The 27868-nt window shown below is 50.7% G+C and overlaps 1 protein-coding gene across 1 annotated transcript in view; it reads left to right on the forward strand.

The window, feature by feature from the left end:
* The window catches only part of CHAT (choline O-acetyltransferase), a 50183-nt gene that overhangs the window by 11181 nt on the left and 11134 nt on the right, over positions 1-27868 (forward strand). Inside the window, exons 6-10 of the mRNA XM_027098531.1 lie at positions 1181-1361; positions 3257-3434; positions 20376-20545; positions 24850-24950; positions 25866-25994. Coding sequence (XP_026954332.1) covers positions 1181-1361; positions 3257-3434; positions 20376-20545; positions 24850-24950; positions 25866-25994 — 759 coding nt within the window. The remainder of the gene's footprint in view (positions 1-1180; positions 1362-3256; positions 3435-20375; positions 20546-24849; positions 24951-25865; positions 25995-27868) is intronic.

Here is a 27868-nt window from a genome sequence, read left to right on the forward strand (position 1 = left end):
AGTCCGACACCCACAGTCGGAGCAGCAGGGCCGTGGGACACTCCACCCAGCACACCTCCTGCCTGCTTCTTACCCTCAGGGCTCAGCTCACAGGTCTGGTCCACAGTGAGGCTGTCCCTGGTCGCTCCTTCTGCCCCAGCAGTCACTGTCTCATCACCCTGTCTCACTACCTGCTTGCTGTCTTTGCCCCACTACGTACCCCAGACCTGCGCCCCATTAGAACAGGAAACTCAGGTCTTGTTTGCAGCTATATGCCCAGATCCTGGTGCCTGGCCCCGGAGAGTGCTCAGTCACATTTGTCGGCTGAAAGGGTGGAAGGAAGGAAGGAGGAAGGAGGGAAGGAAGAAAGGAAGGAAGGGAAGGAGGGAGGAGAGAAAGAGACAGAAAGAGAGAGAAGAAAAAAGGAGGAAGAGGAAGAGGAAAAGGAAGGGAAAGCAGAAGGGGGAGAGGAGGAGGAGACAGAAGGAGGGAAGACAGGGCAAGAGAGAAAGTGAGAGAGAAGAAGGAGGAGAAAAAAGGAGGGAAGAAAGTACACGAGACACGCTGAGACCACAGGAGAAAGAGAACTTTCCACCTTGAGCTCAGAGGAGGTTTCTAGAAGAGGTGATGAAGGAGTAGGCTCTAAAAAGAGTAGAGGGGGGCTTCCCAGGTGGCGCAGCGGTTGAGAGTCCGCCTGCCGATGCAGGGGACGCGGGTTTGTGCCCCGGTCCGGGAAGATCCCACATGCCGCGGAGCGGCTGGGCCCGTGAGCCATGGCCGCTGAGCCTGCGCGTCCGGAGCCTGTGCTCCGCAACGGGAGGGCCAAAAAAGTTGAGGGCCCCGCGTCCCAAAAAAAAAAAAAAAAAGAGTAGAGGAAGTTTTCTAAATACATTAGTTGAGAGCAGGAGTGAGGGTGAAAGTGTGCCAAGCAGAGCAGCAGAAGCAAAGGCCCAGAGGGCTGAGATGGCCAGATCCGCACCTGTGCACATGTAGTGCATGAGGCCAGGGCGAGGCAGACTAATGGAGGCCGGAGAACACCCCGAGGGGCTCCACGGGGCACTCCACTGCTTTAGAAAGTGGCAAATCGAGCTCTTTGACAGCCATCGTCATGCAGTTCTGGTGTTTCTGCTCCACTTTGCCTAATCAGGTTAGAGTAGAATCAGCTCTGATTCCCTGCCTCCCTCCCCTCCCTCCCCTCCAGCCACTCCATCCCCACTGACTGTGCCAAGGGCCAGCTGTCAGGGCAGCAGCTCTGTATGAAGCAGTACTACGGGCTCTTCTCCTCCTACCGGCTGCCCGGCCACACCCAGGACACGCTGGTGGCCCAGAAGAGCAGTGTCATGCCGGAGCCTGAGCACGTCATCGTGGCCTGCTGCGACCAGGTAGGCGGCCCCTTGCTGCTGCAGCCTCTCAGGCTTGGGGAGGGGCGCACGTGTGTTCCTCCATTCCTGCTTCTCCAAGGGTGTTCAACCCCTTCCCGGAGTCACATGGTGAGCTGGGGCAGGGTGGCCCCAAAGTGGTGTGTCTTGAGTCCTGGTCAGTCCCATTTCTCTCCGCTGGTTGGATTTTAAGAACGAGGAGAGTCATCAATTAAGAATGCCTTCAGTGGGTTCCCATTTCAGTCCTGACCAGCCAGGTCAGGTTCAAAGAACCGCCTGGACGGACTGAGAGTCGTTAATGAGACCCAGCATGTCCTTAGCCCTTCCACATGCAGTCACCCAGGCTGTGGCCTTCCTGGAGACCACATACAGACAGACGGACAGCTTACAGACTGACTGTCAGGACTTCCATGTCCAGACCATAGGCTTGGCATTTCCGTTCATCCCATCTGATACTATGATGGCCCTGCAGAGGGGACCTTGGAATCTCCATTTGACAGATGAGGAAACGAGACTTAGGTTAAGTGGCTTGTCCAAGGGTGAGAAGTCCTCCTAGGTCTGCCAGTGTCACAAGCCCACAAGGTCCTCAGACTGGCTTCCAGGGAACAAAAAAGAGTCCATGGGGGCCCAGGGGACAGGGCGAGCACGAGGACTTCTGACAACAGACAGTATATTCTATATATTGAGGCTCCACATAAATATTCCATCTGACTAAAAGCTGTTTTGTTTTCTGTCAAAACCCAAGTGTGACACCCACCCTGGGGACTCCCCTGGTATGTTCTACAGTGTTTTCTTCTTGGGCTTATCTGACATTTTCAGTCTAAGCCGGGAGCCCTAAAGTCTGCCATCGGAGGATGGCCGTTCCCAGGTTCGAAGCCCACCTGACGCCTGGCCGGCCACAAAACGAGGACCTTTCTCCATCTTCGTTCAAAAGTCAAACCCAGAATTTCCCAGCGCCCACGCACCCTAGCGTCCATCCCTTCCAGAAACGCTCTCAGGCTCCCACCCTGAGCCAGGCCACCTGTATGCTGTCCAGCGTGTGGGACCAGGCACTCACGTCAACCAGCTAACAAGCGTTCTTGACCTGGGGCTGGGAATAAAACCCTTTACAATGCCCGAGGCTCTAGCTTCAAAACTGCTGAACGACAGCTCACAAGCCTTACACACAGAGCACACGCAGGTGCACAGGTATCTGTGTACACGTACGCGTAGAGCATTTTGTGTGTTGTGTCTCCATTTTAACCTTCCTCTGCATATTATTCGCTGACTTGCTTTTTTCTCCACTCACCAGTGTGTTTGAGATCTATCCCCGTAGCTGTACCTAGAGCTAGTCCATTCCCTTTAACTGCTGGATAGTCATGCACTGGATGAGTACACCACAATTTACTTAACCATTCCCCTGCTGGAGGACATTTGGGCTCTCTGTACCGCTTTGCTATTGCAAACAGGCTGATATGCACATTCCTTTATATGTTTTTCCGGGCACAAGAGTATACGTTTCTCTAAGCCTTAGGCTAGAGTATGTATTTATAAGAACAACTGCTGGATTATAGGGCATGCACATTTTCAGTTTTGATTGACACAGCCCTCCAACAGCAGTTGTATCCGTTTCTACTCAATTCCCCACAAACATAATGGTTTTATGTAATCTAGGAACTACAGAAACAAGCTTTCTTCAGTAAGTTTAATCTGACCTTCTTTGATTTGGGGCAGTTTGGAGTCCAGCACAGTCAGCAGTGTTGGGCTGGTCCCCACATTATGACTCTTCAGAACCATCACATACCTTGGGAACCAGGGGCCCGAGCATCCCCGCCCTGCCCCCATGCGGAGGCTCAGGGAGGGCCCGACGCCTTGGGCTGACCGCCCTGAGTGACGTCTTTGACCTGTTTCCCCCACAGTTCTTTGTCTTGGATGTTGTGATTAATTTCCGCCGTCTCAGTGAGGGGGATCTGTTCACTCAGTTGAGAAAGATAGTCAGAATGGCTTCCAACGAGGATGAACGCTTACCTCCAATCGGCCTGCTGACGTCAGACGGGAGGAGCGAGTGGGCTGAGGCCAGGACGGTCCTCGTGAAAGGTTAGCAGCAGTGCCCAGTACGTCTCTACGCTCATCTCATCCTCACACCCATCGGCTCCCCTCCCTCCAGGGTCGGGCGCCGTGCCTCATCCTCATTTGCCATAGCGCGGGGAACTCAGGCCTCCCTCCAGCCCAGGACCGATGGCCTGTCCTACTGCCAGCCGAGGTGCCTTGAAACTGAAGGCACATTCTGTGCCCTTGTAATTCATCTGACAACGTGCTAGCTTTCTGGGTGAGGCTGACTAGCCCTGGAATCTGAGGATGTCCAGGAATATTGAGGGAGGGAAGGTTATGAGCTGGATGAAGGCCAGCTGCAATGAAGCAGTTGTGTTTTACCGGTGGGCAGGGATGGTTCTCATTTCAAGAGTCTGAGTCACTGGGAGAGCTGTCAGGTGGGGATCTGGGATGGAGCCCACCTCTGGGAGGGTGGTTGGCTGCCTCCTTCCTGTGATTTCACGGTCCCGGAACTCTTCACCTTCAAGCTGACCTTATCCTTCAGGCTGCTGCTCTTATGAAAGTTTCTGAGCGTTCCCATCAGAAATCCAGGAAGAGCCTTAAAATTTTCAGATCATCCTTCTGGAAACGACTTTTCAAACCCAAAGCGAGCCCTATTCCCAGAAACCGGATGGAGAGCCTTCCTTTCTTGTCTACGTTAGAGATTCCCAGATGAGGGGTGACGCTTCTGTGAACCTCTGTCTGCCCCTCAGGTTTTGATGCAGCCGGGTGACCATTCGGACTCCCTGAGTGTCTGTAAGCTGAGGACCTGGGATAGGCCTAGGGAGTGCAAGGGACAGAAAGGATGAACCCCTGGCCCTGAGCAGCCCCTTCGAGAGGAATCGGGGAAGGGATGACAGATGAGGGAGCAGATTTAAGGACGTAGTAATGCAGTGTCTACCCATGTAAGGCAGTAGAGACAGCAGGTGCCCAATAAACGCTCCAGGACCTCAGAGAGGGGAGGGAGCCCTTCTAATTGGGAGGCTTTTGAAGGACTTTGTAGGAAGAGGTGGGAATTGAGCAAAGCCCTTGACATGAGTGAGAGGGGCAGGAGGAAGGGACAGTGTCCAGGCAAGTACACCAACTGCAGGCAAAGTCGACCGCCCAGCAGGGCCATGTCTGACCTGCCAGTACCAGGAGGAGAGCAGTCTGGCTGGCAAAGGTGGCCATGTTAAATGTACTGAGAGAATGAGAAAGTGGTGGGGCTCGGATGTACGGCCACAGGCACCTCCCTCTCCCTAGAAAGTTCTTCCCCCAGGGCTGGCTGGCTCCTTGCACCATCCCAAACTCAGCTCAGGTGCCCCACCCTAGCCCCTCCTTGAGTATCCCCCAGCTCTCCCCAGCTCACTCTGTCCCCTTGTCCTGTTTTCTCATCTTGATTGCATTTCTCACCCTCTGAAGTCAGCTTTTCATTTGTTTGATTCGTGCTGATTATCTGTCCTGCCCCACCCCCCAAGTCTATAAGGTCCAGGAGAACAGGGGCCTTACCTGGTTTAACTGCTGAATCTGCTGTCCCAAACACAGCTGGTCCCCAGTTATATTTGTTAAATAAAAGAATGAAGGACTGGGCTTCCCTGGTGGCGCAGTGGTTGAGAGTCGCCTGCCGATGCAGGGGACACGGGTTCGTGCCCCTCTCCGGGAGGATCCCACATGCCGCGGAGCGGCTGGGCCCGTGAGCCATGGCCGTTGCGCCTGCGCGTCCGGAGCCTGTGCTCCGCAACGGGAGACGCCACAGTACTGAGAGGCCCGCGTACCGCAAAATAACAAAAACAAAAACAAAAAGAATGAAGGACTACTAAGGATACTGGGCCCCAGACTTATTTCCCACTTACCAATGAATTTTTCTTTCATTCGATTCTTGGGCACTTTAAAGTGTTTGGTCTTAGATCGGAGGCTGCATGGGTCACAGGGAGGTGTAAGAGTTGACCCTGTTCTCACCGAACTCACTGCCAAGTGGGGGAATTAATAACTTATGATTTGAAAGTGAGTTGATTCCCTCAGCAGACCATGGTGTAATCAAATCCCACTCTTCTCCCCTCCAGGGAAAGAGACAGGCATCAAAAGAATCGCCTCTGCTTCCAGTACGGTTCCCACTTTATTAGCAGGCCAGGCCCAAGCCATCTCTCTGCAGAACTGCCCGGGACTGCCTTGGGCTTTGAGTGCTTGGGTGCGCTAATCGGAATTAATTTGTTAATGGCACTTGATCTGGCTTTCTGGATGGAAGTGCTGTTTCTAAAGGAAGCACCGCAGAAAGGAGGGGGCGCAAACACGCCTTCCCTTTGGAAATCTAATTAATCCAGTTAGCACTGACTGTGTCATCTGCACAGCGGGAGGCCAATCTTTCACAGAACTCTCCTCTCTGGAGCGCCCCTTCCCATGGAGGGAAAACAGGGAAACCACTTGGATACAATTTTGGTGTAAAAATGAAAGATTAAGGCAGCTTGGGCTAGAGTGGAGAGTGAAGATGGAAAGGCACAGATGGGGTCTAGATATGTTTCAAACTAGAAGTGACAATAAGGAAAAGAGGAATGAGCAAGTGTCCTAGGTTTTTGATGTGAGCAACTGAGTAGATGGTGGTACCATTCACTGAGATGAGAACCAGGTGAGGGAAGTGGCAACAGAACGGAGAAGTCCTTTCCAAGTATGTTTGGGCTGAGACGCCTTGAGTCGTTAGATCTATGTGTCTGATGCTCAAGGGAGAGGTCAGTACAGAGGTATAAATTTGAGAGCCATCAGCACAGAAGTGATATTTAAAGTCACGGACTTGGATGAGATCATCTGGAAACAGAAGAATGGGGCCTTGGAGGTCAGGTAGAGAAAGATGCATAGGGGATTGCAAAAGAGCAGCCTGTGAAGTCAAGAGGAAACCAGGAGATGAGTCACGAAAATCCAAGAGGGAAGGAGAGAGCCGCTGACCACGTGGGATGCTGCTGAGAGCTCACGGAAGAGCAAGACAGAGAGGAAACCCTGGGCTTAGCAACCCTAAGTCATCCGTGACCTTCACCAAAGTCAGACTAGAGTGCTAGGAAGGGTGAATTGTTGTATGCTGATGGAAACCATCCAATAGCAGAAGGGAATTGTTGATGAGACGGTCACTGAGTAGTATCTTGAAGCGTGGGTGGTTCTTTTCAGACACTTTGGTACTAGAAGGAGCAGGAAAATGGGAGTGGTGAGAAGAGGATGGGGCTCAAGGGCAGTGTTTTTAGTAGGAGAGGCAAGTGCATGGAAGTAATCCAGGAAGTGAAATTGTTAATGAGGAGAGAGGAGACAAACAGAGGGGTAGAATTCTTGCAAAGGCAAAAGGAAATGGAACCCAGAGAATCAGAGGCCTTTGACTGGTACAGGGAAAACAGGAGCTGGGTCCGAGGTCCACGGGGATGTGGCTGTGGTGGCAGGAATAAGAGGAGGTTCCTCACTAGAGGCTTCTGGCTTCAGATCCGCAGAGCCACGGCTATGCACCAAGAGAGGCGAGGGTGGGACACTGAAGGCAGAAGAGAATACATGGAACAGCCTCTTGCAAAGTGGAAAAGACAGCCTACTCAGGAAACTTGCTAAGATTCATGGACTATGTCGAGCTTGTATTTGAGGGCTTGGGGTCATACATTTTAGAAGAAATTAATTAGCATTGTTTTGCATTCCCCCCCCCCGCCCCCGTCCATAGTGCTCAGGTCCTGAGGTTCAGGCGAGGAGAAGGTGGGTTGCTGGGTTCATCCAAGTTTGGTGAGCATAACGGAGGGAGTGGGGGGCAGGTGTGGCAGGGGAATGACTATAATGTTGGAATCTGAACTGAGTAAGGAGGTTCATTAGTCTGCTCAGGCTGCCATAACAACGTACGACACACTGGGGGGCTTAGACAACAGCCATTTAACTTCCCCCACTTCAGGAGGCTAGAAGTCCAAGATCAAGATGTCAACAGAGTTGGTTTCTTCTGAGGCCTCTCTCCTTGGCTCATGGATGGCCATCTTCTCCCTGTGTCTTCACATCGTCTTCCCTCTGTGTGTGTGGATGTCTGTGTTGTCATCTCCTCTTCTTATAAGGACACCAGTCTTGTTGGACTAGGGCCCCACCCCAGTGACCTCATTTTAATTTAATTACCTCTGTAAAGATCCCCATCTCCAAATACGGTCCCATTCTGAGGTAGAGGGGGTTAGGACTTCAACTTGGGAATTTTGGGGGGACATAGTTCAGCCCATCACAGGACAGAAGTGAAAGACAGGGGTGGGTGGTGGAGAGTTGAAATAGGCAGTGGGGCCCAAGGGTTTTGGGGGTGTCAGAGAGGTGAGACGTGTTTCAGTGGGAGGTAAGAGAGTGTGAAGCAGGAGTCAAGAGTGTGGTCAGGGTGCAGCATGCTTGAACTAGGCTTCAGAGGAGGTTGGCTCCTGGTAGAGGTACATCCCCAGATGTGATGGTGGGAGTGGGTACTGAGGTTAGACTGTCAAAGTGAGAAGTCAAGGGGCTGAGAGAGGAGTATGCCAGCCAGGTCACACACACGGGGATGTCCAAGCTACCGGAAGGACGGCCAGAGTGCTGATGGGGAGGAAGAAGCTGAGCCAGGAGCCCAGGTCATCATGGCCGGGCACTGTGAAGAAGTCAGTGGAGCCCAGCAGCAAGGAGGAGGGTGTGATGGGAGGGGTGAACGCCCAACAGCTGCAGCTCCAAAGAGAAAGGGAGGAGGAGTCATTTAGGAGCAGGAACAGAGAAGGGGAAGCCCCCTACCAACCTGGCCCCCTGGTGAGTGTGAGGGGACACAACAGTCTCTTAGGAGGGGGTTCAGGGAGGTGGGCCCTCGGGGGGCCACCCTCCAGTTGAGGCAGAAGGTGAATAGAACACTTTCAGAAGAGGTTAACAACACAGGGAATAGCCAATCAGTCACCGTGAAGAGTCCAGGAAGGAGGAGAGGGGGAGGGGGGAGGGCTGTGTCCACACAGGGGACACTGGAACAGCAGGGGATGAGAGTGCCAAGGAAAGACCCAGGGATGGTGGTCATTGTTGCAAATGATGCTGCCAAAGCCCTAACCTCGGGGAAGCCTCTTTCCTGGTTCCAGGAGCAGCTGCTGGCTGTGGTTGTGAGGCTTGGGGGTCTTTCTGGCTCACAGTAAAACCACAGTTAATTCTGTGAAATGGGTTGAGCTTTCCGGGGTATCTCAGCTGAAGTCCCAAGGGCTCCACCTCCCTTCCTGGGACCCAGGCAGAGACCCAGTCCGTGGGCACTGGGCCCAGGCTGGCACTGTCCAGCAGGAGGCTTTAGCCATGCTGAGCTCCGCTCGTCCTGATGGAGGCCTGGACCAAGGAGCCCGAACTCAGACAAAATCCACCCCTGAATTCTCACAGGGTCCGCTGAGACCCAGAGGGGCAGTTGATTTCATCAACCCACTCTCTTTCCAGAGATGGTTCCTTGATCCCCCAACCAGGATGGCCGCCTCTGTGAACCCCCAGGCTGCCCAGCCCCTGACCCTCTGCCATGACATCAAGAGGGTGGAGCTCGTGGAGGTCCAGTAACTGCCAGTGGGGCACAGCCCACATGGAGTGCCCTCTGGGGAGGCCAAGGGCTACAAGACCTGCTGGTACCGTGACTGCCCCTGAGGCCTACCAACTTGCTGGGGAGACCAGAATAAGCAGAATCGTGAGGGCAGGAGTGGACAGGATAAAACCAAATGAGGGTCTCCATCAGGAGTCCTGCGGGCGTTTGGAGGCCTGACCCCTCTGCATGTCAGAGCCCAGGAGGCTTTCCTGTGTCAAGTGGGACTAGAGGTAAACCCAGGTGGGTTGAGGTGGGTGGGACTGGGGCTAGCTGACAGTATCAGGATCATCTAGAGAGCTCCTAAAAAGAACCCTGAAAACCCAGATTCCTGGGTGCTGGTGATTTTCCAGTGGGACTGGAGTGAGGCCAAGGGATCTGTATTCTTAAAGTACCCTCAGGTGTAGCGCAGGTTGGGACCCACTTATTCGGATATCAGCGGCTACTGTGCATGGAGGTTCCCCTTGGTGCTGAGCCCTGTCCTGGGCGCTTTCTGTCCCTTGTTGCCATCAGTCTTCATAATAGCCTATGAGGCGAGAGTTTCATCCCCACAGAGTAGAGGAGGCTGTCTGCCACAGTTTGAGGGAGTCCCCACCCTTACAGGTGGTGGGCGGTGGAGCCAGGACTGAATAAGGAACATCTGTCTCCCCAGCCTGAGATCTGCGGGGCCCGGTGGGCAGGGGTGGGATTCAGGCCTCAGGAGGGCCGTGCACATTCTCTCAGTACCTCCCACCCCGCCCAACGCGAAGCTATGGCCTTCCCGAAGCCAGGAGGAGCCAACACCGTTATCCTGGTCTGGAAATTTAATTAGACATCCAGCCCTGAGTCTGGAAGACTACAGTGCTTGTCAATTTGTAGGAAAAGGATAGCCAGCTGGAGACACCTCCACCCCACTCACCCACCGCAGCCCGCTGGCTTGCATGGGTGCTGCCGTGGAGAACCTGCAAGCAGACTCCGGAGGCATATGCCGCCATTTATGCAGTCCGTAAATATTTATCCCCAGCAGCCAATTAGAGCTGAGCCACTGCTTTCAAGGAGGGAGCTGACAGAAGGTAGCTGTGTCTGCAGAAGGCCTCCTCGGTCGTGGTTTACAAGAACCGCTCGGGATGGGGCATTTCGCTCTTTAAATATTGTCATCCAGAGATAGGCAAGTCTGCTGATTTGAAAAACAATTGCACATTAGCAATCACAGCATGTCTGATTTAACTGGCCCAGAAATACCTCCTGGTCTCTTGAGGCTGAAAGCTGTTTCTTGGGGCCAACCCCTCCCTCCCACAGTGGAAGCATGAAGGCTTTTATGGATGAGAGCATCCAGGCAGGGAGAGGCATGTGGTCCAAGGCAAGAGGCCTGAACTTGACCTGTGCCTCACTGCTGTCCCCTGGAGCCTGGCTTCCTAGGCCAGGATGCGGAAATAGCAGCCCCACCCGGGGATAGGACCAAGGGGATGCAAAGCTGGCGGCCTGGTGCCTGGCACACAGAGGGTGATTGCTAAGGGATAACTCTTATTAGATTGGGGGAAATACTCTGGGGATGTTTTGCCCAAGCCCACAGCCTCTCTGGAAAAATCTGGTGAACTGAAAATGGACACCTGTTGATGGGCACTGCCCTTGCAGTCAGTGACAGTGGCCCACGGCCTCAGACTGAATGGCCTATAGGCCTTGTGTGGAGCCCTAACCCTTATTGACTCTGGGGTGCTCTTTTGCCTCCCCCAGGCTCCCCACATACCACATGCTCTGTGTGCACACACTCCAGACACCTGTCCTCTTTCATTTCTCGCTGGGCGCCATCTCTCTGGCCCTCACCGTCCATTTCATGACCAGCACTATGATATTTGGTTACAAGGCAGCTAAGAGGTTTTGGGGGTTTTTTGTATCTCCTGACCTTCTCCACTCACCACCTCTCCCCTATATTCTGGAAGTATGATAGCTCTTTAAATCTGCCTTTGTGGGAAAGGTGGCTAGAACCCCGAGGAAAGAAATTCTTGGCTCCTGACTTTTAAAAAAAATTAAATTAAACTTATTTGGAGATAATTGCACATGCAGTTGTAAGAAATAAACTCGCCTGTACCATTTTCCCCCCGAATGGTAACATCTTGCAAATCTTACAATATCACAACCAGGACATTGACATTGATACAGTCAAGATACAGAACATGTCCATCCCCACAAGGATCCCTCTGTTCCCTTTATAGCCACACCCACCTCCCTTCCAGCCCCATCCCTCCTTCACCCCTAGCAACCACTAATCTATCCTTCATTTCTATGATGTTGTTTCAAGAATGTCATATAAATGGAGTCATGCAGTATGTAACCTTCGGAGATTGGCTTTTTCACTCAGTATAATTCTCCGGAGATTCATCCAAGTTATTGCATGTGTGAATAGTTCATACTGCATTCCACAGTTTGGATATATCACAATGGGTGATATAACCATTGAAGGATATCTGAGTTGTTTCTACTTTTTGGCTATTACAAATAAAGCTACTATGAACATATATGTATAAGTTTTTGTGTGATCATAAGTTTTCATTTCAGAAAAAAAATGTTCAGGAATGAAATTGCTAGGTCATATGATATTTGCATGCTTAATTTTTCAAGAAACTGCTAAAATGTTCTTCAGAGTGACTGTACCATTTTACATTCCCATCAGCAACGTATAAGTGATCCAGTTTCTCTGCATCCTTACCAGCATTTGGGATTGTCACTATTTTTTTTTTTTTTACCCTTCTGATAGGTGTGTAGTGATCTTACTATCGTTATAATTTACATGTTTCTTATGACTAATGATGTTGAATGTCTTTTCATGGCTAATTTCCCTCTAGAGCTCATCTTTTGGGAAATATCATTTCATGTCTTCTGCTCATTTTCTAATTGGATTGTTTGGGGTTCAGGTTTGGGGTTTTGGGGTTTTCTTTTTACTGTGAGTTCTAAGAATTGTTTCTATTTTCTTTACTAGCCTTTTATTGGATATGTGGCTTTATATTTTCTCCCAATATGTAGCTTATCTTTTCATCTTCTTAACAGGGTGTTTCACTAAGGAAATGTTTTTAGTTTTGATGAAATCCAATTTATCAATTTTTTCTTTTATGGATCATACATTTGGCATCAACTCTAAGAATTCTTTGCCTAGCCCGAGATCCCAAAGATGAATTTCTCCTATTTTTTTCTAAAAGTTTTATAATATTACATTTAAGTTGACTATCCATTTTGTATTAATTTTTTTATAAGATATGAGATTTAAAAATATTTTTTTATTTGGGTATAGTTATTTTACAGTGCTGTGCTAGTTTCTCCTATACAGCGAAGTAGAGTTCCCTGTGCTGTACAGCAGGTTCTTATTAGTTATCTATTTTATACATATTAGTGTATGTATGTCAATCCCAATCTCCCAGTTTATCCCCCCCGCCCTGCTTTCCCCCCTTGGTGTCCACACGTTTGTTCACTACATCTGTGTCTCTATGTCTGCCTTGCAAACCAGTTCATCTGTACCATTTTTCTAGATTCCACACATATGCATTAATATACGAGATTTTTATCCAAGCTTTTTTGAGGAGGGGTGCCTATGAGTGTCCAATTACTCCAATAATATTTGTTGAAAAGGCCATTCTTCCTACACTGAATTACTTTCACACCTTGGTCAAAATCAAATGGACATATTTGTGTTAGTCTATTTTGGGGTTTTCTGTTTGCTTCCATTGATCTATGTGTTCATCTCTCTGCCAATACCGCACATTCTTGGCTATGTGACTATGTGGTAAGTCTTTAAATTGGATACACTGACTCCTCCAACTTTATTGTTTTTTAAAATTGTTTTAGCTATTCTAGTTCCTTTGCCTTTTCACATAGATTTTAGAATAATCTTGTCTATATCTACAAAAAGTCTTCTGAGATTTTGATGGGAGCTGTGTTAAGCTTGTATATCAATTTGGGAGAATTGGCATCTTCACCCTGTTGAGTGTTCCAATGTGTGAATACGGTATGTCTCTCCATTTACTTAGATCTTTGAAGTTTTGCATTAGTGTTTTGTAGTTTCAGTATACAAGTCCTGTATGGTTTTGTTAGATTTACACTGGAGTACTTCATTTGTTTTGCATGATTTAAATCACATTGTATTTTTAATTTTGGCGTTCCTGCCTTGTCACTGGTATGCAGAAATACAATTGATTTTTGTATGTTTATCTTGTACCTTGTGAACTTCTAACTCACTTATTAGTTCTACGTGGGTTTTTTTTTTGTAGATTCCTTATAATTTTCTACATAGACAAATCATGTAGTATGAAAATAGGCAGTTGTTTTTTCTTTCTTGTATGTTTCTTTTTTATTCCCTTTTCTTGCCTTTTTTGTGCTGGCCAGAACTTCCAGTACTATGTTGAATAGCAGTGGTAAGAATGGTTATTCTTTATTGTTCCTCATCGTAGGGGCAAAGCATGCAGTCTTTTCACCCTTAAGTATGATGTTAGTTATAGGCTTTTTTTGTAGATGCTGTTTATGAAGTTGAGGAAATTACCTTCTATTCCTAGTTTTCTGAGATTTTATCATGACAAGATGTTGAATTTTGTCACTTACACTTCATCAATTGATATGATCATGTGATTTTTCTGTAGTCTGTTAATACAGTGGATTACATCAATTGATTTTCAAATATTGAACCAGGTTTGCATCCCTGGAATAAGCCCCACTTAGTCACAGTGTATAATTCTTTTTATATGTTGCTTAATTCTATTTGCTGATATATCGTTAACTATCTTTGTATCTATACTCATGAGGGTTATTTGTCTTGTAGTTGGTTGTTTTTTTCATGTGTTTGGGGGTGGTGGCAGTGGTGTACTGTTTTATCTGGTTTTGGTGTCAGGGTAACATTGGGAAGTGTTCCCGCCTTTTATATTATCTGGAAGAAATTGTGTAGATTGAAGTTAGTTCTTCCCTAACTGTTTGGTAGACTTCTCTAGAACCATCTGGGCTTGGAGATTTTGGTGGGGAGGGGAAAGTTTAAACATACAAATTCAATTTCCTTAATAATTACAGCGTCTCCAAATTATCTGTTTCAGATTTGGTGCATTGTGGTAGTTTATACTTTTTAAGGAATTGGTCCATTTCATCTAAGTTGTCAAATTTATGTCTGTAGAGTTGTTCATAGTATTTCTGAAAAGTTGTCTTTTTGATATCTGCAAGATCCATAGTGATGTGCCTGTTTAATCCCTGATATTATGTCTTTTATCTCTTTTGTTTTTCTTCGTTAGTCTTGCTAGAGATTTGATTGATTTTTGAAAAGAAACAGCTTTCTTTTCATTGATTTTCTTTCTTTTTTCCCCTGTTTTCAATATCATTGATTTCTGCTCTTTGTTATTTCTTTCCTCCTCCTTGTTTTGGGTTTATTTTGCTTTTTTTCCCTAAGTTTTTGAGTTGAGAGCTTATATTATTCATTTGAGACTTTTCCTCTTTTCTGATGTCAGCATTTGTGCTATACATTTCCCTCTCAACAAAGCTTTAGCTGTGTCTCACAAATTTTGATATGGTGTATTTTTGTTTTCATTTATTTCTATGTTTTTTTTTAAATTTCCTTTAAGATTTCCTCTTTGACCCATGGATTATTTGGAAGGGTGTTGTTTAGTTTCCAAATGTTTGGAACATTTATTTTTCTGCTGTTTTTAAAAATCTTGATTCCAGTGGTCAGAGAACACATTTTGTATGATTTCAATTCTTTTCAATTAGTTGAGGGTGTTTTATGGCCTAGGATGTGGTCTACTGTGGCATATATATTCCAAGGGCACTTGAAGAGAATGTGCATTCTGCTGTTGTTGGGTGAAGTGTTCTATCAATAGATCCTGTTGATCGATGGTGTTGTTAAGTTCTTTTATATCCTTGCTGACTTTCTGTAGCTGTTCTGTCAAGTGTCACGAGAGGGGTGTTGAAGTCTCCAATACACTTGTGGATTTGTCATTTTTTCCTTCAGTTCAGTTAGCTTTTGCTTCACATATTTTGAGGTATGTTTGGTAGATACACATTTAGGATTGCTATGTCTTCTTGGTAGATTGACCTTTTTTTTTTATGTAATATCCCTCGACATCTCTTGTAATTTTCTTTGCTCCGAAGTTTACTTAATCTGATATTAATATAGCCACTCCTGCTTTCTTTTCATTAATATTTGCTGGATATGTCCTCTTCCATCTCCTTTCACCCAACCTATATCATCATATTTGATGTGAGTTTCTTGTAGATAGAATATAGCTTGGACATACTTTTTGTTGGCCTCCTCATAGCCTCTAGGGGCTGGGAGTATAAAGATCACCCCATAAGCCATAGAGTAGAGAAGAATTTGAGAGGTGTGATGGCAGACTTCCCCCCCAAAAGGAGCTATGATTCCTTTATCTGCGGAGGAAAGATGCTCAGGTGTGATTGACAAATATTTAGAAGCTCTAAGTGTCTGAGAAGGAACCCAGTGCCTCCATCTCCCAGACTATCTATTCCCAGGGAATAGGTCCCAGAGGGCTGTGTGTCTATCTGTGTGTGTGCGTGTGCACAGGTGGATGTGTTGGGGAGCAACACCTGAGGGGTCTGCAGCCCTCTAAAGGCAGAGGTGCTGTGTTCATTTTATCTTTGCTCGCCTTAGTCACAGTCTGGATGCTTTCAACCTCTAACAGAAGCTCCAGGGCCCTCCAAGGCCACATGGCCTCTGGAGTTTCTGCATCGCGGAAGCTGTCAACCCCCCAGGCGTGGGTGGCAGCTCCTCCTATTACTCAACTCCGACTTCTACCTATTAAGCAGGGGCTCCTTGAGGAAGATTGATTTACCACATTAAACGAGCCTCCATGTGCTCGATGAGGATGTCACAAGACAAATGGCTCCTGCCGTGTGCCTCCAGCCCACTGCCCCGTGTTTCCATTACGTTTGGGCCAGAGTCATGGTGAATGAGTTTGGGTGTAGTTCATTTTCTGCCTTACACGATAAACTTGTCAGCATTTGACCGATCAGCTGCTTGTATGCAGGGAGTTCATTTGCAAGGCGACCTGGCATCCCAGCTCTGCTGTCCTGCTCCCATTTCACTCTGTCTAATGAGCTAGGACCCAGTTCCCGTTGGTTGGTGCTGCGCTCCGGGGCCCTGCTCAACCTGGACGCAGTGGTGATAGTTCAGCCCCTCCTCAGGGGTCCCTCTCTCCTGCCTGGAGGTGGCTGGGGCACTGATGCCTTTTTTGCTGCCAGCCTCAAGTCACCCGGCTGGGAAGGAGAGTGCCAAACTCCCACTCTTCAGCATAGAGGCGGCATCAGACCTGCTCCCCAGCCTCTGAGATGGACAGGCCTGCCGTGGACTTCCTGGGGAGCTGCAGCCTGCCCACTCCACACTGGCCTTGGGGCTGTTTCATAGGCAAATACCAAGCCTGGGCTCTCAGAGCTCACTGAGACACGGACCAACGTGTGTAACATCGGGGTTGCCCATGGTCCCCAGGCCCAGGCCCTCCCCAAGTGGCTAGGCATCACTGACAAGCTCCACCCACAAGCCTGGGTGTCTACTGCCTAGCCTCAGAGCCTTTTCCAGCACTGTTATCTCCCTTCCTCTCCGCCTATTTGAATCAGACCCAGGCCTAGCCAAGGCCTCCCGTGCTTTGAAGCCCCCAGCCACCCTGATCCCAAAGGACCCCCAGAATAGCACACAGTGCAGGGCCAGGCACCATGGCCATTGGCAGGGACTCCTATAGGAGCAGAGAGGGGCAGGGTGGGAAGCTTTGCAGAGAGTGAGGAATCCCTTTCCTGTCTCCATCTCTCCCCCATCCCTTCCATCCCATGAAGCTCCATGCCCCAAAGGTAGTGGTTTCCTGACTTTCAAGGGGCTGGCTGGGCTCCTCTGAGCTCCCTCTCTGAGCTGTGCCCACAGATCTCAGCCTCACCTATCCATGCACACTCAAGTCCATTGCCAGCCACGGACACTTTCCTGTGCCCACCTGGGCTGGGGACCCAGGCCCTGCTCTCTGTGAGCTCAAAGGCGTGGGAAGAGGGGGCCAGATCAGGGCTCCTGGAGCTGGACTGTCGGTGACAGGGTTTTGGGGCGTGACAGGGTCACGCACTGTAGGGTCATGCACAGAGCGCTAGGAGGTGGTGGTTACATGGAGCGAGCAGAGGGTCCTCATCTGCCCTGAGCACGCAGCTGATCCGGCTTGTTCCTGGTGTGAGGTGTCCTGGAGGGCAGGAGCTCTCTGGGCTGCTCCCACCCACGCCGGGCGCAGGGTCGGTACCATGAGAGGATTAGGGAACTTGGGAGGATTTGACCAGTAGGGCTTTGCTAGGCAGAGAAGGAGAAGGGCCCCCACACAGGGGGCAGCCTGCGCGATGGTGAGGGGATGAATGTGCGCAGGCGACTGGGAGTGACAGGAGGCTCCTGTGAGGTCCATGCAGGGATTCAGCCCAGGCGACCTGGAGGGGCAGCAGACGCGAGCAGTGGAGCCCAGGAGCCACGCTGAGAAGTTTGGATCCTTCCTTGTGGGCCGTAGAAGTTGTTTCAGGTCGAAGAGGGTGATGTGGTGACTGTATCACACTTAAGGAAGGGCGGAAGGGAGTTCTCCACCCCCCAGCCCACCCCCAGCACAATGGTGTCTCGTTTGCCGTTCAGTCCCCAGGTCATGGCCCAAAACCTTGATGTGGATCAGATGAGGCAGGAAAGTCCAAGAGGCCATGTGGAAGGTGATGAGTCATCCTGGACCCACAGGAGTCAAGAGGGATCCTGAACCCCCAGGGCTCCCCGAATCCATATTCTAGACAGGAAGCGGGGAAGGGAGAGCTGAGGGTGGGCTGGCTTGCTGGTTAGCCTCGTTCGCAGACTAGAAGGTCTCCTCTGAGAGACATCTCCTTCCCCCAGGATTTGCAAGAGGAGGGAGGAAGGGGATAGTGGGGACTGCAGACTCCTTTCACTCGAGGACGTCTGTGGACCCCTCTCACGAACCTGGAGAAATCACCCTGGCATGGCGGGGACTGCACAGGTGGCCTTAGCATCTGTGTGCCCAGTTTGAGGAGACCCAGGGGAGGGTCTCAGGGATTGCCTCACTCGAGGCTGCCTATGCCAGGAAGGAAAGCAGCCCCGAGAGCCTGGGGTGAGGCCAAGAGGAAGGAGGAGCAGACAGGACTTTCTCGATGGCCGTTCCAGGCCCCTAACTGGACAGAGGAAAGGATGGGCCGAGTCCGGCTGTGGTCCTCACTGGCAGCGTCAGCTGTGTACTCAGCCTCCCACTGACCGGGGAAGGTGCTGCTGTGCCGAGCGCAGCCCATGGGCAGGACCTGGCTGGTGAACAGCACAGGGAGACCTGAGCCTGAGGGTGTGGAAGCCGTACCTGCTCCCACACATTCCTTGGACTTCAGGAAGGCAGATTCCAGACGACTATGACACACGACGGGTATATTTCTTGACTTCAGGCTCTGGAAGGAAAGAAGGCTCCAGAGCTGGGGGCTGGGGCGGGGGTGAGAGCTCTGAAAGGAGAAGCTCTGATTCAGCAGTCCCTGGGGTTCCAGCGGGAGGGGCAGGAGGGGAGAGGAGTTGTGGCTGCAGAAGCAGAGGGCTGCGTGTCCAGGCTCAGAATCGAGGGGCACAGAGCTGACTGCAGGAAAGAGCAGAGCCAGCGCCCAGGACCAGGGCTGCCCGAGGGTCTGCATTAATGCCGAGACAGGAGGGCGCTGGGAAGGGGCTCGACTGCCTTCTTGGAGGGATCTTCAGCCCCCAGAGTGTTTCTCTCTGACACAGAGAATAGCATTCTGGACAGGGATCTTGTACTTAAATAACTGCAGGGACAAGAGGGTTAAATAAATGAGAGAGGACTGGGGCAAACCAAGGGCGCAGCTTCTCAGCTCCAGCTAATTCCTGCAGTGTGAAGATGTGAATCCAGTGTAACCAGACTGTATAAGTTAGCATTAGATTCGGCCACATGTGACTGAAAACCCAAAATAATAGGGGCTTAAAAAAAATAGAGATTTCTCTCTCTCTTCCTCTCTCTCTCACATATACGAGAACTGAGCCCTCCAGAGCTGATAAGTGGCTAGGATTCTTCCATCTTACCCCAAGGGTGTGGCCCACAGCCTCCTGGCCCAAAACGGAGGCTAGAGCTCTGGCCATCACACCTGTGTTCCAGGCAGCAGGATAGAGGAAGGTGGAAAGAAGGGCAAAGAGCATGTGCTAGTTGTATTTAAGGAGGTTTCTTGGAAGCTGTCATATAGTGTTTCTAGATTTTGTTGGCAGAATTGAACACATGATTTCCCCCAGCTGTAAGAGGAGCCAGGAAATGTAGCTGTAGTGCTGCTCGTCCCTGTGCCAAGCTAAAAACCAGGAGTTCGATGACTAAAGGGGGTATGGATATTGCAATACGCCACGTAATGCCCCTTTGCTTCCAAATAACAGGCACTCCATCTTCTCATGCATAGAACACACTGGGGCTGGGGGAGGGCTGTAACCCTGCACCTCATCCAGCCCAGAGATCAGGAGGTCTGGGTGATGTTCATCCCTCGCCATCGGGTCCTGATGCCCGCACACCCTGTGTGGGATGGTGGAAGAAGAATACTGTCACCACAGTAAAGACTCCTGACTGGGAGAAGGGATACACAGCAGCACACAGTCAGGTCCCACTGGGCAGGCTTTGCGAATCTTCCTGTGCTTATTGGAGGAAGCTGCCTGGGGCAGCCCATCTGGCTGGCCCAGCTCTATTCCTGGAGGAACTCCATACCCAGTGTCCCCCATGGAGGAGTCAGGCTCCCTTGGTGACGTGTCTCCTGCACAACTCAGTGGCTTTTAGATGAGTTCTATGTGTCTGAAACTGCCCCAATGATCTCATCTGGATATAGGTTAAGGAGCAACCTGGCCCTTCCACTTACCCTCTGCGTGGAAACAACAGCTGGGGTGATGGTGGTGGGAGGGGTCTGGGAGAACAACACCCTCACTCCCTTACTTCCGATTTTCATGTGAAATTGACTAATTGAAATATTTTGGCAACTAATGTTTGAAAATTATAGTTCAGGACAAATGAACTTGCCTATGTGCCAGATATGGCCGTCGGGTGTGAGTGGAGGGTACCGCTGGGTGGGGGAACTGGAGCTCCTTCTCTGGCACAGGCTGGCCCGAGGGTCTAACATTTACAGGGAAGGTCCCACACCACCCCTTTTCATCCTGGCAGGCAGGACCAGTGACCTCACATCTGGGGTCAGAACTGGCTACAGCTGAAGGGCAGGACTCTTGCAGGGACCCTGACGGTGAGCTGGCCCCTGGGGTTAGCATAGAAGCTCAGGACAGTCAGGCTGACTTCCCAGCCCAACCCCTGGGGTGGTGGGGGACTCAGGACTGGCTCAAGATCTGGGTGTCCATACGTGTGTCCGCCTGTGGCATGTGGGGCTCTGCAGAGGGGACCCCGGGCCCGGGGCAGGGCAGGTGCTAAGTAAGGCCGTGCTTGCCTTCCCTGCAGACTCCACCAACAGGGACTCTCTGGATATGATCGAGCGCTGCATCTGCCTGGTGTGCCTGGATGCCCCGGGAGGCGTGGAGCTCAGCGACACCAACAGGGCGCTCCAGCTCCTCCACGGCGGAGGCTGCAGCAAGAATGGGGCCAACCGCTGGTACGACAAGTCCCTGCAGGTAAGCCTCCCCCTGGCAGGGCCAGTGGCCGGAGCTGCCTCGTGCTTACATCCAGCAGGCTCTCTTGCTGGCTTCTGCTGCCTGGGAGGTTGCATCTGGGGCTGAGGGAGCGGAGGACATGTGCCATTGGTGTCAGGTCCTGGACTGGCCAGAACTCTTCTCAGGAGCAAGCGGCCAAACCCAGCTCCAACCCCCCTAACCTTCCTGCAGCCCAGCCTAAGGGGCCTCTGGGTCAGGCCTGGGGCTCATTCCCCATCTTCCATCACACACTGTAAGGTGGGGGCATACCAGGGGCTCCCATCAAACAAATCCTCAACACATTCAGCAAGAAGGCACATGAAAAGATGCTCAATATCACCAATTATTAGAGAAATGCAAATCAATACTACAACAAGGTATCACCTCACACCAGTCAGAATGGCCGTCATCAAAAAATCTACAAACAATAAATGCTGGAGAGGGTGTGGAGAAAAGGGGACCCTCTTGCACTGTTGGTGGGAATGTAAATTGATACAGACACTATGGAGAACAGTATGGAGGTTCCTTAAAAGACTAAAAATAGGGCTTCCCTGGTGGCGCAGTGGTTGAGAGTCTGCCTGCCAATGCAGGGGACACAGGCTCGTGCCCCGGTCTGGGAAGATCCCACATGCCGCGGAGCGGCTGGGCCCGTGAGCCATGGCCGCTGAGCCTGCGCATCCGGAGCCTGTGCTCCGCAACGGGAGAGGCCACAACAGTGAGAGGTCCGTGTACCGCAAAACAATAAATAAATAAATAAAACTAAAAATAGAACTACCTTATGATCCAGCAATCCCACTACTGGGCATATACCCTGAGAAAACCATAATTCAAAAAGACACATGTACCCCAATGTTCACTGCAGCACTATTTACAATAGCCAGAACATGGAAGCAACCTAAATGTCTATCAACAGATGAATGGATAAAGAAGATGTGGCACATATATCATCTAGGGTGTTGGGCCATGGACCCGTGTCAGGCTGCGGCCTGTTAAGAATCAGGCTGCACAGCAGGAGGCGAGCGGCGGGGGAGCTAGCAAAGCTTCATCTGTGGCTCCCCCTCGCTCCCATTACCGCCTGAACCATCCCCCTCTCCCCCCAGTCCATGGAAAAAATGTCTTCCACGAAACCAGTCCCAAGAAGGTTGGGGACCGCTGATATATACAATGAAATATTACTCAGCCATAAAAAGAAACAAAGTTGGGTCATTTGTAGAGACGTGGATAGACCTAGAGACTGTCGTACAAAGTGAAGTAGGTCAGAAAGAAAAAAACAAATATCGTATATTAATGCATATATGTGGAATCTAGAAAAATGGTACAGATGAACCTATCTGCAAAGCAGAAATAGAGACCCAGACGTAGAGAACAAACATATGGACACCAAGGGAGGGAAAGGGAGGGTGGGATGAATTGGGAGATTGGGATTGACATATATACACTACTATGTATAAAACAGATAACTAGGGCTTCCCTGGTGGCACAGTGGTTGGGAGTCCGCCTGCTGATGCAGGGGACACGGGTTCGTGCCCCGGACCAGGAAGATCCCACATGCCGCAGAGCGGCTGGGCCCGTGAGCCATGGCCACTGAGCCTGCGCGTCCGGAGCCTGTGCTCCACAATGGGAGAGGCCACAACAGTGAGAGGCCCGCGTACCACAAAAAAAAAACAACAACAACAGATAACTAATGAAAACCCACCATACAGCACAGGAAACTCTACTCAGTGCTCTGTGGTGACCTAAATGGGAAGGAAATCCAAAAAAGAGGGGCTATCGGTATACATGTAGCTGATTCACTTCTCTGTACAGCAGGAACTAACAAAATATTGTAAAGCAACTATACTCCAATTTAAAAAAAAAAAGAATCATGTCTGATGCCTGAAGATGTCAGGCACCCTGACATCTTGTCCGTCACCCTGACCTGGCCATGTCGATATACCTCCCTTCATCCCTGAGCAGTAGGGTAGCCCAGCATCTCCACAGAAGAGAAGTCATAAAATGAAACAAAACCATTCATATATATATACTTTTTAAATTTATTTTTATTTTTGGCTGTGTTGGGTCTTCGTTGCTGCACGCGGGCTTTCTCTAGTTGTGGCGAGCAGGGGGTACTCTTCGCTGCGGTGCGTGGGCTTCTCATTGCGGTGGCTTCACTTGTTGCACAGCATGGGCTGTAGGCGCACGGGCTTCAGTAGTTGTGGCTCGTGGGCTCTAGAGCGCAGGCTCTGTAGTTGTGGCGCATGGGCTTAGTTGTTCCGCGGCATGTGGGATCTTCCCGGACCAGGGCTCGAACCCGTTTCCCCTACATCGGCAGGCAGATTCTTAACCACTGCGCCACCAGGGAAGTCCCTGTTTATATATTTTTCATTCACGTGACATCAGCCCAGAAACAAGACATTCACTTTGGCCTGGAGAAAAATACTCACACAGATGACGATGAAGATTGGGCCATTCATTCCCGTCCCCCATTCTTTTACCCCAGCACGCCAATCCTGTATCTAACCTTATTTGTAAAGCCCCCGCACTTTCACAATGACCATATTAAGTAGCACGCGGCCATCTTTATGCTTTGATTTAGCATCACTCACGCTGGTAAGCATTTCGAGGCCGCCTCTCGTTGTTCTCCCTCTCTGTACCCTACATTCTGCAGGTTAGCCTTTTTATTGGTTTGCATATTGATTCTGCTATTTCTGCTGAGTTCTCTCCCTGCTGCGCTGGCTACTTAGCCTCCACCAGTGGTGCTAATGGCTTGTAATCTTTCATGGAGCAGCTGTGGGATTGAAATGATATAATGGATGTACAGGACCTGAAATATAGTAAGCCTTGGTAGTGGTTTTTAAAAGATACCATTTTCCTCCCTTTCTTTTAGCGACAGGGACAGAAAAGCACTAATGTGTGAGTGGGCACAGCCCTCCCCTCCTGCCTCACATGGATGACCATGCCCACCTCTGGGCTCTTTTTGCAGGCAGGACAGATTATCAGGGGAGCGGGAAAAGCCAAACAGGCTCCATGAATGTGAACTGTAAGGTTCAAGAGTGAGTCTCAGGACAGAAAGGCAGGGGACACAAAGGGAGAGAGCAAAGAGCCTACAAGGGATGAATCTTGAGAGAAACTCTGTGGGAAGTGTGTTTGCTTGAAGAATGGGAGAAAAGGTTCGGGCAGCTATGAGATTGGAGAAGACAGGGAGACAGCTCAGAGGTGTGCTGTGCCACGGTTCCCTGGAAGGTCTCATAAAGATTTCAGTAGCTTGTTGGTTTGTTTTGCTTATGGATGACAGGCTAGTACCTCTTGAGTGTGATGCTGTGCTGAGGTGGACCTCAAGGCAGCCCCACTTTATTTGCGTTATGCTTTAAGAATCAGATCTCATTCTTCTTGTTATTTTCTCCTAGTCCTTTTGTACATACTGAGTATGTCCCTTTTCCAAGTCAACTAAATCCAGCCTTTGTACAGTCATAAAAATCATAAGTAATCTTCACAGTTCCCGTGGGCCTTTCATATGCTTTCTCTAATCCTCACATCGATCTGGTGAACTGGGCCTTATTGGATCCATTTTAAATGAGAGCAAACTGAAGCCAGAGAGTTGAAGTGTCTTGTCAAAGCTCTCCCAGCTGGCAGGCGGCAGCCACAGAGCTGGAATCAGGGTCCCTGACTTGAAGCCCAGGCGGCAGTTAATGGGGCATCCTCCGTTCACCTTTCTTTCGCTCCCATCAAGGGATATTTTATTTCTCCCTAGGAATCTGCACACCATCCAAAATGGATCATCATCGTTCATTACTCATTTAACAAAATTATGAAGCACCTACTATGGGGCGATCCTGGGAATAATATCAGGGGTGGCCAAACACACAGCGTCCATCAGACACATAATCACACAAAGCAGACCAGGATGGTGGCCCTTATGTGCACCGTGAAGGGGAAACAGGGCTAACAGGAGACTAAGGAGCTTGCCCAGCACCCGAGGAGAGTGTGTACAGCCTCGGCGTGAGCTCTTAGGAATCGCTGGGCTGCTTGAGCCAGGGAGCTCTGGGCTCCACCTTCACTGCCTGGGGCATTTCTGGGAAGGAGGTCACACAGTTTAGAGCTGTCTTGAGGCTCCCATACTCTCAGGCCGTGGCAATGGCATGCAGCGTTCTTTTCAGGAAATGATGTGCTTTGGTGTCCCTAGAGGAGAGTTTCCCCCTGAGAGGTGGGGGCAGAGGGAGAATGCGGGGTTCCTGACCTGGGGCCAAGGTGCTGGTTTGAAATATTGACTGTCCCAGAGGTCCACTCACTTCTCTTTCCTATTGCAGTTTGTGGTGGGACGAGACGGCACCTGTGGCGTGGTGTGCGAACACTCCCCTTTCGACGGCATTGTCCTGGTGCAATGCACAGAGCATCTGCTCAAGCACATGTGAGTCTGGGAGCAGGCCCCTCCCGAGCAGCCAGAGGAGGCAAAGCCAGACTGCCAAGCAGCCTCCAAGCTAGGCCAAGGAAAATGTGGGCGGCCGCTGGGGGGCCGCACTAGTCCGGAAAGTGTCTTAGCAAAAGGTGAATCTGAAAACCAACCTGAGCAAGGCATCATAGGCTCTATCGGTCATGGACAGAAGGGGCAGACTGAGCGACAGGTTAGGGGCAGACTGAGCAACAGGTTAGAGGCAGTTAGGGCAAGGCTTGGCCAAGAATTCTCAGCTTTAAAGGAACATCTGCTTTGGTCCAGGGAAGTCCAGGTCGATGTCTTGCTTGTCCAGAGTCAGGGCTGGGCCTGCTGTTGACCCAGCACAGAGGGGAGGTCTCTGAGCTGCACCTCTTTCCTCTCCCTTGGGCTGGGTCTCTGTCTCCAACTCCCATCCTGCACAGACTGAGTACTTCTGTGTCCCTTAAACACACCATGTTCCTTCCTCCATTCACAATTTTGCTCATCTCTCCTTCTAGGATCTTCTCCCTGAATCTATAAGTTCTTCCATGATTCAGGAACTCTTCAGGATCACTGAAAACCCAAACCCGCCCTCGTAAACAGAACAACACAATTTGCTTGTTCCATTTGCCCCCCCCCCCCGAGTGTTTTTTAAGGGTTAGTGGTGTAGCGTGGTGAAATGGAAAACGTGAAAAGGAATACTGGGCTTTGGAGTCAGGTGGAACCGGATGGAATCCTAGCTCTGCCACTCACTAATTTAGGCGGCCTCTCTCAGCTTCAGTCTGCTCATCTGTTTCATGGTTTGGGGGGCAAATCAAACTCCAACAGCTAAGATGACTACAGCACAAAGAAACAAGCTGCCCGCAGCCCCCCAGCTTGCAGGCCACAGGAGGTCACCACTTTGTCCTGCAGGGTGAAGACCAGCAAGAGAATGGTCCGAGCCGACTCGGTCAGAGAGCTCCCAGCACCCAGGAGACTGAGGTGGAAATGTTCTCCGGAAATTCAAGGCCTCTTAGCCTCCTCGGCAGAAAAACTTCAACAGTAAGGAGAATCCCAGGTCTTTGGGGGTGATGCTCTGGGGGTCACCCTACAACGCCCCCGCCCCTCCAGCTACCAAGGCACCCTGGAAGCTTCCAAAGACCCCAGCCACTCTGCCTCCTCTCACCTGCCTCCGCCCACCCTCTCATGGAAATGTAGTCAAACAGAAGGGGAGTTATAACTCTTGGGGAAATAACCTTGCTGAAGTATCCATCATTTCCATAAAATGCAAACGTGGAGCTATTTTTTTCCCCGCAGGTTTCACCTGACTGAGCAGAGTCAAGGCGGGGAAATCATCCTCTGCTTTCGGGGGAGTCATAAACAACTGGTTTGAATAAGTCATTTGAATCCAAGCTATTTCAATTTGCTTGAATTTACACTGCAACTTGACAAGGGGCCTTTTTTCCCAAGGGCCATGCTGGCCCTAATGGGACCTAGGCAGGGGGGCCAGGGATGGATGTGAGCCCTCGCTGACAGTGGCAAGGTGTGCTGGGAGCCACGGGCTGGACTTTGGCTGTTCATTCCCTCATTCAATAAGTGAGCATGAGTACATTGATTCATTCTTACATTCATTCATTCATCAAACATGTGTAGAGCTCTGGTGTGTGCCAGGCCTCTGGTAGGGCTCTGGGGACACAGAGATCAATGTGCCACGGGGCCTGCCCTCCATACTTTAGTGGAGGAAGTGGACCCCCAACACAAAAATATCAGATGCAATGAGCACCAAAACCAGAGAGAGGCATTCGAACCTGAACACACAGAGGACACGGGAGCTGGGCTCTGCCAGGATGCTGAGGGAGGGCTTTACAGAGTTGGGCCTTGAAGGATGACTAGGAGTTCGTGGTACAAGCAGCTGGGGGAGAGATAGGTTCATAAGAGATCAGGCTGGTTTGGAGGCCAGCAAGTGAGAGAATGGCCAGAGTTGGGGCAATAAAGGGAAGTCAGGGTCACATTGTGAAGAACTTCATGTCCTTGTTATGGGCACTGGAAGCTGTCCTGTAGCACTGAGGAGCCCCTGGAGGATTTTGTGCATGGGTTTCGGGGAGCCAGTGAGGAGACCGTGGGAATAGCACAGGTGAGCAGGACAGAACATGGCCGGGCTCAGAGGCCGAGGGATGGCGAGGATGAGCCCACAGTGAGCTGCTGGGGAGGTTGAATGGTTTTCCACGGGGAGGAGGAGAGGCCTCAGGTGTTCATCTGTAAAGCTGTGCTCGTATCTCAACCCTACGGGGCTATTCTTGGGACACACAGGCTGTTAGGAGAGTGAACTGGTGGGCTGGTGAACCCTGGGCTGGGGAAGGAGCCCCTTTACTTTCAGGGATTCAAGCAGGAGTCACGCGGTCCCGAGACCCCCAGCTTCCCTTTCTGGAGGACCAGAAAAGCCAAGAGAGGCCTGTGGGTGGGGAAGCAGCAGGAGCTGAGGGGGGTCTTGAGCTGCCATGGAAGGCAGGTAGGGTCTGATGGCCAGGGCTTGGACAAGAGGTTCCCAGGTGTCTGTGGTGACTGTAAGCTCAGCCTGTTGGGGGACGGTGGGTCAACAGGCCCGACTGAGCAGTGAGTTCCCATGAGCACTGGGCCCTCTCCGAGTCCTGATGGGTCCCCGGAGCCTGGCATGGCCCACCGAGAGCTGAGCTCACATGGCTGGAGGGATAATTCAAGGCAAAGCAGGCAGGGAACAGAAAATCCTGAGGGAGTGTGGGAGGAGGGTCAGGGCTGCCCACCTAGGGCTCTGCGCGCGCGCACACACGCGCGGCTGGTGGACGGGCGGCGAGGACCTTGCTGGATGTCGCTTCAGGCAGCAGTCAGCCCGGACCCCAGACTCATTATGAAGGAGGAGACTGGTCAATATGTGAGGGTGGGCTTTGGGGGAGACCGGC

This window comes from Aethalodelphis obliquidens, unplaced genomic scaffold (assembly GCF_003676395.1).
Source record: "Aethalodelphis obliquidens isolate GAN/ISIS:26980383/991018 unplaced genomic scaffold, ASM367639v1 scaffold124, whole genome shotgun sequence".
Classification (NCBI taxonomy): Eukaryota; Metazoa; Chordata; class Mammalia; order Artiodactyla; family Delphinidae; genus Aethalodelphis; species Aethalodelphis obliquidens.